The following is a 19,088-nucleotide window of genomic DNA, read 5'->3' as shown; positions in this document are numbered from 1 at the left end:
CAGTCCAGGACTAAAGGGTACGTTGTAGATGACATCAGTTAAAGTCCTTTTCACAGGCTGGGATTAAATGAATCATTCTGGATTAAAATAAACCACTTCAAATACAGATGGTTTGAGTTGTGTTCTGCTGGGAGTTCTGGACTGTCTGGATTATTTATATGAAGAGCTGTTTGTACCAGAAAGGCCCCACATGAGGACCATTGCTGCCTGGACAAACCAGACTGGGAATGTTCAAACTGGTTTTTATTGCTTGTTTTTAATGGATTCTTCATAAGTGAATTCATGAATGTTTCATTTCAAACATGTTCAAGTAATGGAATAAATCAAACTGATAATCAGACAAAACAAATGAAAACAATCAAAGACAATAAATGATGTGAACCCAGCATGAGTGAAGAGGAGTAGATGGGGGAGGAGCTTATTGAAACCCTCAGAACAGAAATGCTCCTTGATGCTTTGCTTTCTACGTGTTTTATACGAAACTTCCAGGTTATTTTATCATCAGTTAACCTGCTTTCATGCACGCTTCCAAAGTCTATTCCTTCTACCTGTATCTTGTATCACTCTCATTGCCTCATAACATTGATGTATTTATTCCCTAACCGGACTAGCCGCTTAGTCTGATTACGGGTAGCTGGAGCCTCGCAGCAGCCTGACTACACCCTGAACAGCTCGCCAGTCCCTCGCAGGGCAACATGAATTTAGTCTGACTTAAATTTAATAATCAAATGATCAGACAAACCACATTTTCAGTTTGCACATTTCAGTAGTAACCCCCCCCCCCCCCCCCCCCCCCCCCCCCCCCCCCCCACACACACACACACACACACACACACACACACACACACACACACCCGAACAAAAAAACTAGTATCAACTGTAAATAATCCAAGTTTTATTGTTTTAGAAACTTTGCGTATGTTGTTTACGTGAAGTATAAAAGGTTTTTACTGTATCCCTGCACCAGCATGCCAGACTGAATTTATTGGTTGGTTCAACAACCAATAAAGATCTGCACATTCAAGTGTGTTGGAGAAGGGATGCATTGAAATCCTGCAGGACTGGAGCCGGACCCCCCTGTTGCCCAAAGGCTGGTGGAAGATCTCCAGCTTCCTCAGAAATCACCTGCTACTGCTTCTTCTGGACAGTGCTGGTCCATCCCTGCTCCGAGTACATCTAATGAAAGTGTGTGTGTGTGTGTGTGTGTGTGTGTGTGTGTGTGTGTGTGTGTGTGTGTGTGTGTGTGTGTGTTTCAGCAGTGTGAAAGCCGGAGGGTAGTGATCATGGACCTTAAGACCGAACCACAGCATGTGGAGATCGTGAACTTTCAGCCTTTTGAGGACGATGAAGGCCGAGAGCAGGACCTGACCAGTTCCCCCACCAACACCACCACTGAGAACAGGTGTGTGTCTGAGAACAGGTGTGTGTCTGAGAACAAGAGTGTGTCTGAGAACAGGTGTGTGTCTGAGAACAAGTGTGTGTCTGAGAACAGGTGTGTGTCTGAGAACAGGTGTGTGTCTGAGGACAAAAGTGTGTCTGAGAACAGGTGTGTGTCTGAGAACAAGAGTGTGTCTGAGAACAGGTGTGTGTCTGAGAACAGGTGTGTGTCTGAGAACAGGTGTGTGTCTGAGAACAAGAGTGTGTCTGAGAACAGGTGTGTGTCTGAGAACAAGTGTGTGTCTGAGAACAGGTGTGTGTCTGAGAACAGGTGTGTGTCTGAGGACAAGAGTGTGTCTGAGAACAGGTGTGTGTCTGAGAACAGGTGTGTGTCTGAGAACAAGAGTGTGTCTGAGAACAGGTGTGTGTCTGAGAACAGGTGTGTGTCTGAGAACAAGAGTGTGTCTGAGAACAGGTGTGTGTCTGAGAACAGGTGTGTGTCTGAGAACAAGAGTGTGTCTGAGAACAGGTGTGTGTCTGAGAACAAGAGTGTGTCTGAGAACAGGTGTGTGTCTGAGAACAAGAGTGTGTCTGAGAACAGGTGTGTGTCTGAGAACAAGTGTGTGTCTGAGAACAGGTGTGTGTCTGAGAACAGGTGTGTGTCTGAGAACAAGTGTGTGTCTGAGAACAGGTGTGTGTCTGAGAACAGGTGTGTGTCTGAGAACAAGAGTGTGTCTGAGAACAGGTGTGTGTCTGAGAACAAGTGTGTGTCTGAGAACAGGTGTGTGTCTGAGAACAGGTGTGTGTCTGAGAACAGGTGTGTGTCTGAGAACAGGTGTGTGTCTGAGAACAAGAGTGTGTCTGAGAACAAGAGTGTGTCTGAGAACAGGTGTGTGTCTGAGAACAGGTGTGTGTCTGAGAACAGGTGTGTGTCTGAGAACAAGAGTGTGTCTGAGAACAGGTGTGTGTCTGAGAACAGGTGTGTGTCTGAGAACAAGAGTGTGTCTGAGAACAGGTGTGTGTCTGAGAACAGGTGTGTGTCTGAGAACAAGAGTGTGTCTGAGAACAGGTGTGTGTCTGAGAACAAGTGTGTGTCTGAGAACAGGTGTGTGTCTGAGAACAGGTGTGTGTCTGAGGACAAGAGTGTGTCTGAGAACAGGTGTGTGTCTGAGAACAGGTGTGTGTCTGAGAACAAGAGTGTGTCTGAGAACAGGTGTGTGTCTGAGAACAGGTGTGTGTCTGAGAACAAGAGTGTGTCTGAGAACAGGTGTGTGTCTGAGAACAAGAGTGTGTCTGAGAACAGGTGTGTGTCTGAGAACAGGTGTGTGTCTGAGAACAAGAGTGTGTCTGAGAACAAGTGTGTGTCTGAGAACAGGTGTGTGTCTGAGAACAAGTGTGTGTCTGAGAACAGGTGTGTCTGAGAACAGGTGTGTGTCTGAGAACAGGTGTGTGTCTGAGAACAAGAGTGTGTCTGAGAACAGGTGTGTGTCTGAGAACAGGTGTGTCTGAGAACAGGTGTGTGTCTGAGAACAGGTGTGTGTCTGAGAACAGGTGTGTGTCTGAGAACAAGAGTGTGTCTGAGAACAAGAGTGTGTCTGAGAACAAGTGTGTGTCTGAGAACAGGTGTGTGTCTGAGAACAAGAGTGTGTCTGAGAACAGGTGTGTGTCTGAGAACAGGTGTGTGTCTGAGAACAAGAGTGTGTCTGAGAACAGGTGTGTGTCTGAGAACAAGAGTGTGTCTGAGAACAGGTGTGTGTCTGAGAACAGGTGTGTGTCTGAGAACAAGTGTGTGTCTGAGAACAGGTGTGTGTCTGAGAACAAGAGTGTGTCTGAGAACAGGTGTGTGTCTGAGAACAAGAGTGTGTCTGAGAACAAGTGTGTGTCTGAGAACAAGAGTGTGTCTGAGGACAAGTGTGTGTCTGAGAACAGGTGTGTGTCTGAGAACAAGAGTGTGTCTGAGAACAAGAGTGTGTCTGAGAACAAGTGTGTGTCTGAGAACAGGTGTGTGTCTGAGAACAGGTGTGTGTCTGAGAACAAGAGTGTGTCTGAGAACAGGTGTGTGTCTGAGAACAAGTGTGTGTCTGAGAACAGGTGTGTGTCTGAGAACAGGTGTGTGTCTGAGAACAAGAGTGTGTCTGAGAACAGGTGTGTGTCTGAGAACAGGTGTGTGTCTGAGAACAAGAGTGTGTCTGAGAACAGGTGTGTGTCTGAGAACAAGTGTGTGTCTGAGAACAGGTGTGTGTCTGAGAACAAGAGTGTGTCTGAGAACAGGTGTGTGTCTGAGAACAAGTGTGTGTCTGAGAACAGGTGTGTGTCTGAGAACAGGTGTGTGTCTGAGAACAAGAGTGTGTCTGAGAACAGGTGTGTGTCTGAGAACAAGTGTGTGTCTGAGAACAGGTGTGTGTCTGAGAACAGGTGTGTGTCTGAGGACAAGAGTGTGTCTGAGAACAGGTGTGTGTCTGAGAACAAGAGTGTGTCTGAGAACAAGAGTGTGTCTGAGAACAGGTGTGTGTCTGAGAACAAGAGTGTGTCTGAGAACAGGTGTGTGTCTGAGAACAGGTGTGTGTCTGAGAACAAGAGTGTGTCTGAGAACAAGTGTGTGTCTGAGAACAGGTGTGTGTCTGAGAACAAGAGTGTGTCTGAGAACAGGTGTGTGTCTGAGAACAGGTGTGTCTGAGAACAGGTGTGTGTCTGAGAACAGGTGTGTCTGAGAACAAGTGTGTGTCTGAGAACAAGAGTGTGTCTGAGAACAGGTGTGTGTCTGAGAACAGGTGTGTCTGAGAACAGGTGTGTGTCTGAGAACAGGTGTGTGTCTGAGAACAAGAGTGTGTCTGAGAACAGGTGTGTGTCTGAGAACAAGTGTGTGTCTGAGAACAGGTGTGTGTCTGAGAACAGGTGTGTGTCTGAGAACAAGAGTGTGTCTGAGAACAGGTGTGTGTCTGAGAACAAGTGTGTGTCTGAGAACAGGTGTGTGTCTGAGAACAGGTGTGTGTCTGAGAACAAGAGTGTGTCTGAGAACAGGTGTGTGTCTGAGAACAAGTGTGTGTCTGAGAACAGGTGTGTGTCTGAGAACAGGTGTGTGTCTGAGAACAAGAGTGTGTCTGAGAACAGGTGTGTGTCTGAGAACAGGTGTGTGTCTGAGAACAAGAGTGTGTCTGAGAACAGGTGTGTGTCTGAGAACAGGTGTGTGTCTGAGAACAAGAGTGTGTCTGAGAACAGGTGTGTGTCTGAGAACAAGAGTGTGTCTGAGAACAGGTGTGTGTCTGAGAACAGGTGTGTGTCTGAGAACAAGAGTGTGTCTGAGAACAGGTGTGTGTCTGAGAACAGGTGTGTGTCTGAGAACAAGAGTGTGTCTGAGAACAAGTGTGTGTCTGAGAACAGGTGTGTGTCTGAGAACAAGTGTGTGTCTGAGAACAGGTGTGTGTCTGAGAACAGGTGTGTCTGAGAACAGGTGTGTGTCTGAGAACAGGTGTGTGTCTGAGAACAAGAGTGTGTCTGAGAACAGGTGTGTGTCTGAGAACAGGTGTGTCTGAGAACAGGTGTGTGTCTGAGAACAGGTGTGTGTCTGAGAACAGGTGTGTGTCTGAGAACAGGTGTGTGTCTGAGAACAAGAGTGTGTCTGAGAACAAGAGTGTGTCTGAGAACAAGTGTGTGTCTGAGAACAGGTGTGTGTCTGAGAACAAGAGTGTGTCTGAGAACAGGTGTGTGTCTGAGAACAAGAGTGTGTCTGAGAACAGGTGTGTGTCTGAGAACAAGAGTGTGTCTGAGAACAGGTGTGTGTCTGAGAACAGGTGTGTGTCTGAGAACAAGTGTGTGTCTGAGAACAGGTGTGTGTCTGAGAACAAGAGTGTGTCTGAGAACAGGTGTGTGTCTGAGAACAGGTGTGTGTCTGAGAACAAGAGTGTGTCTGAGAACAAGTGTGTGTCTGAGAACAGGTGTGTGTCTGAGAACAGGTGTGTGTCTGAGAACAAGAGTGTGTCTGAGAACAGGTGTGTGTCTGAGAACAAGAGTGTGTCTGAGAACAGGTGTGTGTCTGAGAACAAGTGTGTGTCTGAGAACAAGTGTGTGTCTGAGAACAGGTGTGTGTCTGAGAACAAGAGTGTGTCTGAGAACAGGTGTGTGTCTGAGAACAGGTGTGTCTGAGAACAGGTGTGTGTCTGAGAACAGGTGTGTCTGAGAACAGGTGTGTGTCTGAGAACAGGTGTGTGTCTGAGAACAAGTGTGTGTCTGAGAACAGGTGTGTGTCTGAGAACAAGTGTGTGTCTGAGAAAAAGTGTGTGTCTGAGAACAAGAGTGTGTCTGAGAACAGGTGTGTGTCTGAGAACAGGTGTGTCTGAGAACAAGAGTGTGTCTGAGAACAAGAGTGTGTCTGAGAACAGGTGTGTGTCTGAGAACAAGTGTGTGTCTGAGAAAAAGTGTGTGTCTGAGAACAGGTGTGTGTCTGAGAACAGGTGTGTGTCTGAGAACAAGTGTGTGTCTGAGAACAGGTGTGTGTCTGAGAACAGGTGTGTGTCTGAGAAAAAGTGTGTGTCTGAGAACAAGAGTGTGTCTGAGAACAGGTGTGTGTCTGAGAACAAGTGTGTGTCTGAGAACAGGTGTGTGTCTGAGAACAGGTGTGTGTCTGAGAACAAGAGTGTGTCTGAGAACAGGTGTGTGTCTGAGAACAGGTGTGTCTGAGAACAAGTGTGTGTCTGAGAACAGGTGTGTGTCTGAGAACAAGAGTGTGTCTGAGAACAGGTGTGTGTCTGAGAACAGGTGTGTGTCTGAGAACAAGAGTGTGTCTGAGAACAAGTGTGTGTCTGAGAACAGGTGTGTGTCTGAGAACAAGAGTGTGTCTGAGAACAGGTGTGTGTCTGAGAACAAGTGTGTGTCTGAGAACAGGTGTGTGTCTGAGAACAGGTGTGTGTCTGAGAACAAGAGTGTGTCTGAGAACAGGTGTGTGTCTGAGAACAGGTGTGTGTCTGAGAACAAGAGTGTGTCTGAGAACAGGTGTGTGTCTGAGAACAAGTGTGTGTCTGAGAACAGGTGTGTGTCTGAGAACAAGAGTGTGTCTGAGAACAGGTGTGTGTCTGAGAACAAGTGTGTGTCTGAGAACAGGTGTGTGTCTGAGAACAGGTGTGTGTCTGAGAACAGGTGTGTGTCTGAGAACAAGTGTGTGTCTGAGAACAGGTGTGTGTCTGAGAACAGGTGTGTGTCTGAGGACAAGAGTGTGTCTGAGAACAGGTGTGTGTCTGAGAACAAGAGTGTGTCTGAGAACAAGAGTGTGTCTGAGAACAGGTGTGTGTCTGAGAACAAGAGTGTGTCTGAGAACAGGTGTGTGTCTGAGAACAGGTGTGTGTCTGAGAACAAGAGTGTGTCTGAGAACAAGTGTGTGTCTGAGAACAGGTGTGTGTCTGAGAACAAGAGTGTGTCTGAGAACAGGTGTGTGTCTGAGAACAGGTGTGTCTGAGAACAGGTGTGTGTCTGAGAACAGGTGTGTCTGAGAACAAGTGTGTGTCTGAGAACAAGAGTGTGTCTGAGAACAGGTGTGTGTCTGAGAACAGGTGTGTCTGAGAACAAGTGTGTGTCTGAGAACAGGTGTGTGTCTGAGAACAAGTGTGTGTCTGAGAACAGGTGTGTGTCTGAGAACAAGTGTGTGTCTGAGAAAAAGTGTGTGTCTGAGAACAAGAGTGTGTCTGAGAACAGGTGTGTGTCTGAGAACAGGTGTGTGTCTGAGAACAAGTGTGTGTCTGAGAAAAAGTGTGTGTCTGAGAACAAGAGTGTGTCTGAGAACAGGTGTGTGTCTGAGAACAGGTGTGTCTGAGAACAGGTGTGTGTCTGAGAACAGGTGTGTGTCTGAGAACAAGTGTGTGTCTGAGAACAAGAGTGTGTCTGAGAACAGGTGTGTGTCTGAGAACAGGTGTGTGTCTGAGAACAGGTGTGTCTGAGAACAGGTGTGTGTCTGAGAACAGGTGTGTCTGAGAACAAGTGTGTGTCTGAGAACAGGTGTGTCTGAGAACAAGTGTGTGTCTGAGAACAGGTGTGTGTCTGAGAACAGGTGTGTCTGAGAACAAGTGTGTGTCTGAGAACAAGAGTGTGTCTGAGAACAGGTGTGTGTCTGAGAACAAGTGTGTGTCTGAGAACAGGTGTGTGTCTGAGAACAAGTGTGTGTCTGAGAAAAAGTGTGTGTCTTAGAACAGGTGTGTGTCTGAGAACAAGAGTGTGTCTGAGAACAGGTGTGTGTCTGAGAACAAGTGTGTGTCTGAGAAAAAGTGTGTGTCTGAGAACAGGTGTGTGTCTGAGAACAAGAGTGTGTCTGAGAACAAGAGTGTGTCTGAGAACAGGTGTGTGTCTGAGAACAGGTGTGTCTGAGAACAAGTGTGTGTCTGAGAACAGGTGTGTCTGAGAACAAGTGTGTGTCTGAGAACAGGTGTGTGTCTGAGAACAGGTGTGTCTGAGAACAAGTGTGTGTCTGAGAACAAGAGTGTGTCTGAGAACAGGTGTGTGTCTGAGAACAGGTGTGTCTGAGAACAAGTGTGTGTCTGAGAACAGGTGTGTCTGAGAACAAGTGTGTGTCTGAGAACAGGTGTGTGTCTGAGAACAGGTGTGTCTGAGAACAGGTGTGTGTCTGAGAACAGGTGTGTGTCTGAGAACAAGAGTGTGTCTGAGAACAGGTGTGTGTCTGAGAACAAGTGTGTGTCTGAGAACAGGTGTGTGTCTGAGAACAGGTGTGTGTCTGAGAACAAGAGTGTGTCTGAGAACAGGTGTGTGTCTGAGAACAAGTGTGTGTCTGAGAACAGGTGTGTGTCTGAGAACAAGTGTGTGTCTGAGAAAAAGTGTGTGTCTGAGAACAGGTGTGTGTCTGAGAACAAGAGTGTGTCTGAGAACAGGTGTGTGTCTGAGAACAAGTGTGTGTCTGAGAAAAAGTGTGTGTCTGAGAACAGGTGTGTGTCTGAGAACAAGAGTGTGTCTGAGAACAAGAGTGTGTCTGAGAACAGGTGTGTGTCTGAGAACAGGTGTGTGTCTGAGAACAGGTGTGTGTCTGAGGACAAGAGTGTGTCCGAGAACAAGTGTGTGTCTGAGAACAGGTGTGTGTCTGAGAACAAGTGTGTGTCTGAGAACAGGTGTGTGTCTGAGAACAAGTGTGTGTCTGAGAACAGGTGTGTGTCTGAGTACAGGTGTGTGTCTGAGAACAGGTGTGTGTCTGAGAACAAGTGTGTGTCTGAGAACAGGTGTGTGTCTGAGAACAGGTGTGTGTCTGAGAACAAGAGTGTGTCTGAGAACAGGTGTGTGTCTGAGAACAGGTGTGTGTCTGAGAACAGGTGTGTGTCTGAGAACAATTGTGTCTGAGAACAGGTGTGTGTCTGAGAACAGGTGTGTGTCTGAGAACAATTGTGTCTGAGAACAGGTGTGTGTCTGAGAACAGGTGTGTGTCTGAGAACAAGTGTGTCTGAGAACAGGTGTGTGTCTGAGAACAGGTGTGTGTCTGAGAACAAGTGTGTGTCTGAGAACAATTGTGTCTGAGAACAGGTGTGTGTCTGAGAACAGGTGTGTGTCTGAGAACAAGTGTGTGTCTGAGAACAAGTGTGTGTCTGAGAACAGGTGTGTGTCTGAGAACAGGTGTGTGTCTGAGAACAATTGTGTCTGAGAACAGGTGTGTGTCTGAGAACAGGTGTGTGTCTGAGAACAAGTGTGTGTCTGAGAACAAGTGTGTGTCTGAGAACAAGAGTGTGTCTGAGAACAAGAGTGTGTCTGAGAACAAGTGTGTGTCTGAGAACAGGTGTGTGTCTGAGAAAAAGTGTGTGTCTGAGAACAGGTGTGTGTCTGAGAACAAGAGTGTGTCTGAGAACAAGTGTGTGTCTGAGAACAGGTGTGTGTCTGAGAACAAGAGTGTGTCTGAGAACAAGTGTGTGTCTGAGAACAGGTGTGTGTCTGAGAACAAGTGTGTGTCTGAGAACAGGTGTGTCTGAGAACAGGTGTGTGTCTGAGAACAAGAGTGTGTCTGAGAACAAGTGTGTGTCTGAGAACAGGTGTGTCTGAGAACAGGTGTGTGTCTGAGAACAAGTGTGTGTCTGAGAACAGGTGTGTGTCTGAGAACAGGTGTGTGTCTGAGAACAAGTGTGTGTCTGAGAACAGGTGTGTGTCTGAGAAAAAGTGTGTGTCTGAGAACAGGTGTGTGTCTGAGAACAAGAGTGTGTCTGAGAACAAGTGTGTGTCTGAGAACAAGTGTGTGTCTGAGAACAGGTGTGTGTCTGAGAACAAGAGTGTGTCTGAGAACAAGAGTGTGTCTGAGAACAAGTGTGTGTCTGAGAACAGGTGTGTGTCTGAGAACAGGTGTGTCTGAGAACAGGTGTGTGTCTGAGAACAAGTGTGTGTCTGAGAACAGGTGTGTGTCTGAGAACAGGTGTGTGTCTGAGAACAAGTGTGTCTGAGAACAGGTGTGTGTCTGAGAACAGGTGTGTGTCTGAGAACAATTGTGTCTGAGAACAGGTGTGTGTCTGAGAACAGGTGTGTGTCTGAGAACAGGTGTGTGTCTGAGAAAAAGTGTGTGTCTGAGAACAAGTGTGTGTCTGAGAACAGGTGTGTGTCTGAGAACAGGTGTGTGTCTGAGAAAAAGTGTGTGTCTGAGAACAGGTGTGTGTCTGAGAACAGGTGTGTGTCTGAGAACAAGTGTGTGTCTGAGAACAGGTGTGTGTCTGAGAACAATTGTGTCTGAGAACAGGTGTGTGTCTGAGAACAATTGTGTCTGAGAACAGGTGTGTCTGAGAACAGGTGTGTGTCTGAGAACAAGTGTGTCTGAGAACAGGTGTGTGTCTGAGAACAGGTGTGTGTCTGAGAACAGGTGTGTGTCTGAGAACAATTGTGTCTGAGAACAGGTGTGTGTCTGAGAACAGGTGTGTGTCTGAGAACAAGTGTGTGTCTGAGAACAAGTGTGTGTCTGAGAACAAGAGTGTGTCTGAGAACAAGAGTGTGTCTGAGAACAAGTGTGTGTCTGAGAACAGGTGTGTGTCTGAGAACAAGTGTGTGTCTGAGAACAAGTGTGTGTCTGAGAACAGGTGTGTGTCTGAGAACAGGTGTGTGTGTCTGAGAACAATTGTGTCTGAGAACAGGTGTGTGTCTGAGAACAGGTGTGTGTCTGAGAACAAGTGTGTGTCTGAGAACAAGTGTGTGTCTGAGAACAAGAGTGTGTCTGAGAACAAGAGTGTGTCTGAGAACAAGTGTGTGTCTGAGAACAGGTGTGTGTCTGAGAAAAAGTGTGTGTCTGAGAACAGGTGTGTGTCTGAGAACAAGTGTGTGTCTGAGAACAGGTGTGTGTCTGAGAACAAGAGTGTGTCTGAGAACAAGAGTGTGTCTGAGAACAGGTGTGTCTGAGAACAGGTGTGTGTCTGAGAACAAGAGTGTGTCTGAGAACAGGTGTGTCTGAGAACAGGTGTGTGTCTGAGAACAAGTGTGTGTCTGAGAACAGGTGTGTGTCTGAGAACAAGTGTGTGTCTGAGAACAGGTGTGTGTCTGAGAAAAAGTGTGTGTCTGAGAACAGGTGTGTGTCTGAGAAAAAGTGTGTGTCTGAGAACAGGTGTGTGTCTGAGAACAAGAGTGTGTCTGAGAACAAGTGTGTGTCTGAGAACAAGTGTGTGTCTGAGAACAGGTGTGTGTCTGAGAACAAGAGTGTGTCTGAGAACAAGAGTGTGTCTGAGAACAAGTGTGTGTCTGAGAACAGGTGTGTGTCTGAGAACAGGTGTGTCTGAGAACAGGTGTGTGTCTGAGAACAAGTGTGTGTCTGAGAACAGGTGTGTGTCTGAGAACAGGTGTGTGTCTGAGAACAAGTGTGTCTGAGAACAGGTGTGTGTCTGAGAACAGGTGTGTGTCTGAGAACAATTGTGTCTGAGAACAGGTGTGTGTCTGAGAACAGGTGTGTGTCTGAGAACAGGTGTGTGTCTGAGAAAAAGTGTGTGTCTGAGAACAAGTGTGTGTCTGAGAACAAGTGTGTGTCTGAGAACAGGTGTGTGTCTGAGAACAGGTGTGTGTCTGAGAAAAAGTGTGTGTCTGAGAACAGGTGTGTGTCTGAGAACAGGTGTGTGTCTGAGAACAAGTGTGTGTCTGAGAACAAGTGTGTGTCTGAGAACAAGAGTGTGTCTGAGAACAGGTGTGTGTCTGAGAACAGGTGTGTGTCTGAGAACAGGTGTGTGTCTGAGAACAAGTGTGTGTCTGAGAACAGGTGTGTGTCTGAGAACAAGTGTGTGTCTGAGAACAAGTGTGTGTCTGAGAACAGGTGTGTGTCTGAGAAAAAGTGTGTGTCTGAGAACAGGTGTGTGTCTGAGAACAAGTGTGTGTCTGAGAACAGGTGTGTGTCTGAGAACAGGTGTGTGTCTGAGAACAGGTGTGTGTCTGAGAACAAGTGTGTGTCTGAGAACAGGTGTGTGTCTGAGAACAAGAGTGTGTCTGAGAACAGGTGTGTGTCTGAGAACAGGTGTGTGTCTGAGAACAAGTGTGTGTCTGAGAACAGGTGTGTGTCTGAGAACAAGTGTGTGTCTGAGAACAGGTGTGTGTCTGAGAACAGGTGTGTGTCTGAGAACAAGTGTGTGTCTGAGAACAGGTGTGTGTCTGAGAACAGGTGTGTGTCTGAGAACAAGTGTGTGTCTGAGAACAGGTGTGTGTCTGAGAACAAGTGTGTGTCTGAGAACAGGTGTGTGTCTGAGAACAGGTGTGTGTCTGAGAACAAGTGTGTGTCTGAGAACAGGTGTGTGTCTGAGAACAAGTGTGTGTCTGAGAACAGGTGTGTGTCTGAGAACAAGTGTGTGTCCGAGAACAAGTGTGTGTCTGAGAACAGGTGTGTGTCTGAGAACAAGTGTGTGTCTGAGAACAGGTGTGTGTCTGAGAACAGGTGTGTGTCTGAGAACAAGTGTGTGTCTGAGAACAGGTGTGTGTCTGAGAACAAGTGTGTGTCTGAGAACAGGTGTGTGTCTGAGAACAGGTGTGTGTCTGAGAACAAGTGTGTGTCTGAGAACAGGTGTGTGTCTGAGAACAAGTGTGTGTCTGAGAACAGGTGTGTGTCTGAGAACAAGAGTGTGTCTGAGGACAAGAGTGTGTCTGAGAACAGGTGTGTGTCTGAGAACAGGTGTGTGTCTGAGAACAAGTGTGTGTCTGAGAACAGGTGTGTGTCTGAGAACAAGAGTGTGTCTGAGAACAGGTGTGTGTCTGAGAACAGGTGTGTGTCTGAGAACAAGAGTGTGTCTGAGAACAAGAGTGTGTCTGAGGACAAGTGTGTGTCTGAGAACAGGTGTGTGTCTGAGAACAAGAGTGTGTCTGAGAACAGGTGTGTGTCTGAGAACAAGAGTGTGTCTGAGAACAGGTGTGTGTCTGAGAACAGGTGTGTGTCTGAGAACAAGTGTGTGTCTGAGAACAGGTGTGTGTCTGAGAACAAGAGTGTGTCTGAGGACAAGAGTGTGTCTGAGAACAGGTGTGTGTCTGAGAACAGGTGTGTGTCTGAGAACAGGTGTGTGTCTGAGAACAAGTGTGTGTCTGAGAACAGGTGTGTGTCTGAGAACAAGAGTGTGTCTGAGAACAAGAGTGTGTCTGAGGACAAGTGTGTGTCTGAGAACAGGTGTGTGTCTGAGAACAAGAGTGTGTCTGAGAACAGGTGTGTGTCTGAGAACAGGTGTGTGTCTGAGAACAAGTGTGTGTCTGAGAACAAGTGTGTGTCTGAGAACAAGAGTGTGTCTGAGGACAAGAGTGTGTCTGAGAACAGGTGTGTGTCTGAGAACAAGTGTGTGTCTGAGAACAGGTGTGTGTCTGAGAACAGGTGTGTGTCTGAGAACAAGAATGTGTCTGAGAACAAGAGTGTGTCTGAGAACAGGTGTGTGTCTGAGAACAGGTGTGTGTCTGAGAACAAGAATGTGTCTGAGAACAAGAGTGTGTCTGAGAACAGGTGTGTGTCTGAGAACAAGAGTGTGTCTGAGAACAGGTGTGTGTGTCTGAGAACAAGAGTGTGTCTGAGAACAGGTGTGTGTGTCTGAGAACAGGTGTGTGTCTGAGAACAAGAGTGTGTCTGAGAACAGGTGTGTGTCTGAGAACAGGTGTGTGTCTGAGAACAAGAGTGTGTCTGAGAACAGGTGTGTGTCTGAGAACAGGTGTGTGTCTGAGAACAGGTGTGTGTCTGAGAACAAGAGTGTGTCTGAGAACAGGTGTGTGTCTGAGAACAGGTGTGTGTCTGAGAACAAGAGTGTGTCTGAGAACAGGTGTGTGTCTGAGAACAGGTGTGTGTCTGAGAACAGGTGTGTGTCTGAGAACAAGTGTGTGTCTGAGAACAGGTGTGTGTCTGAGAACAAGAGTGTGTCTGAGAACAGGTGTGTGTCTGAGAACAGGTGTGTGTCTGAGAACAAGTGTGTGTCTGAGAACAGGTGTGTGTCTGAGAACAAGTGTGTGTCTGAGAACAAGAGTGTGTCTGAGAACAAGTGTGTGTCTGAGAACAAGAGTGTGTCTGAGAACAGGTGTGTGTCTGAGGACAAGAGTGTGTCTGAGAACAGGTGTGTGTCTGAGAACAAGTGTGTGTCTGAGAACAAGAGTGTGTCTGAGAACAGGTGTGTGTCTGAGGACAAGAGTGTGTCTGAGAACAGGTGTGTGTCTGAGAACAAGAGTGTGTCTGAGAACAGGTGTGTGTCTGAGAACAAGAGTGTGTCTGAGAACAGGTGTGTGTCTGAGAACAGGTGTGTGTCTGAGAACAAGTGTGTGTCTGAGAACAGGTGTGTGTCTGAGAACAAGTGTGTGTCTGAGAACAAGAGTGTGTCTGAGAACAAGTGTGTGTCTGAGAACAAGAGTGTGTCTGAGAACAGGTGTGTGTCTGAGAACAGGTGTGTGTCTGAGTACAGGTGTGTGTCTGAGAACAGGTGTGTGTCTGAGAACAAGTGTGTGTCTGAGAACAAGAGTGTGTCTGAGAACAAGTGTGTGTCTGAGAACAGGTGTGTGTCTGAGAACAAGTGTGTGTCTGAGAACAGGTGTGTGTCTGAGAACAAGTGTGTGTCTGAGAACAAGTGTGTGTCTGAGAACAGGTGTGTGTCTGAGAACAGGTGTGTGTCTGAGAAAAAGTGTGTGTCTGAGAACAGGTGTGTGTCTGAGAACAAGAGTGTGTCTGAGAACAAGTGTGTGTCTGAGAACAAGTGTGTGTCTGAGAACAAGTGTGTGTCTGAGAACAGGTGTGTGTCTGAGAACAAGAGTGTGTCTGAGAACAGGTGTGTGTCTGAGAACAAGAGTGTGTCTGAGAACAGGTGTGTGTCTGAGAACAGGTGTGTGTCTGAGAACAGGTGTGTGTCTGAGAACAAGTGTGTGTCTGAGAACAAGAGTGTGTCTGAGAACAGGTGTGTGTCTGAGAACAGGTGTGTGTCTGAGAACTGGTGTGTGTCTGAGAACAAGTGTGTGTCTGAGGACAACAGTGTGTCTGAGAACAGGTGTGTGTCTGAGAACAGGTGTGTGTCTGAGAACAGGTGTGTGTCTGAGAACAAGAGTGTGTCTGAGAACAGGTGTGTGTCTGAGAACAGGTGTGTGTCTGAGAACAAGTGTGTGTCTGAGAACAGGTGTGTGTCTGAGAACAAGTGTGTGTCTGAGAACAGGTGTGTGTCTGAGAACAAGAGTGTGTCTGAGAACAGGTGTGTGTCTGAGAACAGGTGTGTGTCTGAGGACAAGAGTGTGTCTGAGAACAGGTGTGTGTCTGAGAACAGGTGTGTGTCTGAGAACAGGTGTGTGTCTGAGAACAAGTGTGTGTCTGAGAACAAGTGTGTGTCTGAGAACAAGAGTGTGTCTGAGAACAAGTGTGTGTCTGAGAACAGGTGTGTGTCTGAGGACAAGAGTGTGTCTGAGAACAGGTGTGTGTCTGAGAACAAGTGTGTGTCTGAGAACAGGTGTGTGTCTGAGAACAGGTGTGTGTCTGAGAACAAGAATGTGTCTGAGAACAAGAGTGTGTCTGAGAACAGGTGTGTGTCTGAGAACAGGTGTGTGTCTGAGAACAAGAATGTGTCTGAGAACAAGAGTGTGTCTGAGAACAGGTGTGTGTCTGAGAACAAGAGTGTGTCTGAGAACAGGTGTGTGTCTGAGAACAAGAGTGTGTCTGAGAACAGGTGTGTGTGTCTGAGAACAGGTGTGTGTCTGAGAACAAGAGTGTGTCTGAGAACAGGTGTGTGTCTGAGAACAGGTGTGTGTCTGAGAACAAGAGTGTGTCTGAGAACAGGTGTGTGTCTGAGAACAGGTGTGTGTCTGAGAACAGGTGTGTGTCTGAGAACAAGAGTGTGTCTGAGAACAGGTGTGTGTCTGAGAACAGGTGTGTGTCTGAGAACAAGAGTGTGTCTGAGAACAGGTGTGTGTCTGAGAACAGGTGTGTGTCTGAGAACAGGTGTGTGTCTGAGAACAAGTGTGTGTCTGAGAACAGGTGTGTGTCTGAGAACAAGAGTGTGTCTGAGGACAAGAGTGTGTCTGAGAACAGGTGTGTGTCTGAGAACAAGAGTGTGTCTGAGAACAGGTGTGTTTCTGAGAACAGGTGTGTGTCTGAGAACAAGTGTGTGTCTGAGAACAGGTGTGTGTCTGAGAACAAGTGTGTGTCTGAGAACAGGTGTGTGTCTGAGAACAAGTGTGTGTCTGAGAACAAGAGTGTGTCTGAGAACAGGTGTGTGTCTGAGAACAGGTGTGTGTCTGAGTACAGGTGTGTGTCTGAGAACAGGTGTGTGTCTGAGAACAAGTGTGTGTCTGAGAACAAGAGTGTGTCTGAGAACAAGTGTGTGTCTGAGAACAGGTGTGTGTCTGAGAACAAGTGTGTGTCTGAGAACAGGTGTGTGTCTGAGAACAAGTGTGTGTCTGAGAACAAGTGTGTGTCTGAGAACAGGTGTGTGTCTGAGAACAGGTGTGTGTCTGAGAACAGGTGTGTGTCTGAGAAAAAGTGTGTGTCTGAGAACAGGTGTGTGTCTGAGAACAAGAGTGTGTCTGAGAACAAGTGTGTGTCTGAGAACAAGTGTGTGTCTGAGAACAAGTGTGTGTCTGAGAACAAGAGTGTGTCTGAGAACAAGAGTGTGTCTGAGAACAGGTGTGTGTCTGAGAACAGGTGTGTGTCTGAGAACAAGTGTGTGTCTGAGAACAAGAGTGTGTCTGAGAACAGGTGTGTGTCTGAGAACAGGTGTGTGTCTGAGAACTGGTGTGTGTCTGAGAACAAGTGTGTGTCTGAGAACAGGTGTGTGTCTGAGAACAGGTGTGTGTCTGAGAACAGGTGTGTGTCTGAGAACAAGAGTGTGTCTGAGAACAGGTGTGTGTCTGAGAACAGGTGTGTGTCTGAGAACAGGTGTGTGTCTGAGAACAAGAGTGTGTCTGAGAACAGGTGTGTGTCTGAGAACAGGTGTGTGTCTGAGAACAAGTGTGTGTCTGAGAACAGGTGTGTGTCTGAGAACAAGTGTGTGTCTGAGAACAGGTGTGTGTCTGAGAACAAGTGTGTGTCTGAGAACAGGTGTGTGTCTGAGAACAAGTGTGTGTCTGAGAACAAGAGTGTGTCTGAGAACAGGTGTGTGTCTGAGAACAAGTGTGTGTCTGAGAACAAGAGTGTGTCTGAGAACAGGTGTGTGTCTGAGAACAGGTGTGTGTCTGAGAACAGGTGTGTGTCTGAGAAAAAGTGTGTGTCTGAGAACAAGTGTGTGTCTGAGAACAAGAGTGTGTCTGAGAACAGGTGTGTGTCTGAGAACAGGTGTGTGTCTGAGAACTGGTGTGTGTCTGAGAACAAGTGTGTGTCTGAGGACAAGAGTGTGTCTGAGAACAGGTGTGTGTCTGAGAACAGGTGTGTGTCTGAGAACAGGTGTGTGTCTGAGAACAAGAGTGTGTCTGAGAACAGGTGTGTGTCTGAGAACAGGTGTGTGTCTGAGGACAAGAGTGTGTCTGAGAACAGGTGTGTGTCTGAGAACAAGAGTGTGTCTGAGAACAGGTGTGTGTCTGAGAACAGGTGTGTGTCTGAGAACAAGTGTGTGTCTGAGAACAGGTGTGTGTCTGAGAACAAGAGTGTGTCTGAGAACAGGTGTGTGTCTGAGAACAAGAATGTGTCTGAGAACAAGAGTGTGTCTGAGAACAGGTGTGTGTCTGAGAACAGGTGTGTGTCTGAGAACAAGAATGTGTCTGAGAACAAGAGTGTGTCTGAGAACAGGTGTGTGTCTGAGAACAAGAGTGTGTCTGAGAACAGGTGTGTGTCTGAGAACAAGAGTGTGTCTGAGAACAGGTGTGTGTCTGAGAACAGGTGTGTGTCTGAGAACAAGAGTGTGTCTGAGAACAGGTGTGTGTCTGAGAACAAGAGTGTGTCTAAGAACAGGTGTGTGTCTGAGAACAGGTGTGTGTCTGAGAACAAGTGTGTGTCTGAGAACAGGTGTGTGTCTGAGAACAGGTGTGTGTCTGAGAACAAGAGTGTGTCTGAGGACAAGAGTGTGTCTGAGAACAGGTGTGTGTCTGAGAACAAGAGTGTGTCTGAGAACAGGTGTGTGTCTGAGAACAAGAGTGTGTCTGAGAACAAGAGTGTGTCTGAGAACAGGTGTGTGTCTGAGAACAGGTGTGTGTCTGAGAACAAGTGTGTGTCTGAGAACAAGAGTGTGTCTGAGAACAAGAGTGTGTCTGAGAACAGGTGTGTGTCTGAGAACAGGTGTGTGTCTGAGAACAAGAGTGTGTCTGAGAACAGGTGTGTGTCTGAGAACAAGAGTGTGTCTGAGAACAGGTGTGTGTCTGAGAACAAGAGTGTGTCTGAGAACAGGTGTGTGTCTGAGAACAGGTGTGTGTCTGAGAACAGGTGTGTGTCTGAGAACAAGAGTGTGTCTGAGAACAGGTGTGTGTCTGAGAACACGTATGACTGCGATCAGCTGATTGAACTAAGAGTAAAGGATGATGATGTGTTCAGGGACCAGCGGAACTTTCAGTTTATAGATAATATCCTTTATTTTACATGACAAACAATGTGACTCGTGAAAGACCAGAACCCGGTTCCAGACTAGACCACATCCAGTCCACAGTCTTTCAGAGCTGTTCCTGACAACGTAAACTTCATGATTAATCAGTACCAACCTGTGGACTGCAGAGCTGCTTTGCTGGATCCTGGGAATGTTACTGTTAATGATACTGGGATTATTATAGGAATTATTCTGGAAATGATACTGGGACTATTATGGGATTTATTATGGAAATGATACTGGGATTATTATGGAAATAAATCTGGGAATTATGCAGGAATTATTCTGGGAATTATACTGGCATTATTGTAAGAAAAATGCTGAGAATGATGCTGGAATTCCTATGGGAAAGATGCTGGGAATGATACTGGGATTATTATGGGAATGATGCTGGGAGTGATACTGGGATTATTATGGGAATGATGCTGGGAGTGATACTGGAATTATGGGAATGATGCTCGAAATGATACTGGAATTATGGGAATTATGCTAGGAATGATTCTGGAATTATTCAATTCAATTCAACTTTATTTGTATGGCGCCACTTCACAACAATGTTGTCACAGGGCACTTTACATACACGAACCAACATCCACATCAGTCCGAGCCAATTCATACATGTTATATAATAGAAACCAACTGATTGCATCGAGTCATGACTTGGATCCAATCCTCCATCCTGAGCTGCACGAGGCGACAGTGGGAAGGAAAAAACTCCCCTTTAACAGGAAGAAAACCTCCGTCAGAACCCGGCTCAGGGAGGGCAGCCATCTGCCTCGACTG

General features: G+C 46.8%; 1 protein-coding gene across 1 annotated transcript in view; it reads left to right on the top strand.

The window, feature by feature from the left end:
* Positions 1 to 19,088, top strand: part of LOC306773315 (pleckstrin homology domain-containing family A member 5-like) — a gene marked incomplete at its 3' end in the record, with an annotated part of 258,991 nt that overhangs the window by 222,167 nt on the left and 17,736 nt on the right. The window contains exon 29 of the mRNA XM_079263105.1: positions 1,257 to 1,402. Coding sequence (XP_079119231.1) covers positions 1,257 to 1,402 — 146 coding nt within the window. The remainder of the gene's footprint in view (positions 1 to 1,256; positions 1,403 to 19,088) is intronic.

The sequence above is a fragment of the Telmatherina bonti genome, assembly GCF_933228915.1.
Source record: "Telmatherina bonti genome assembly, chromosome: 23".
Lineage (NCBI taxonomy): Eukaryota > Metazoa > Chordata > Actinopteri > Atheriniformes > Telmatherinidae > Telmatherina > Telmatherina bonti.
The sequence above is the reverse complement of the archived record's forward strand: the minus strand, read 5'-3'. Positions and strand labels throughout refer to the sequence as shown.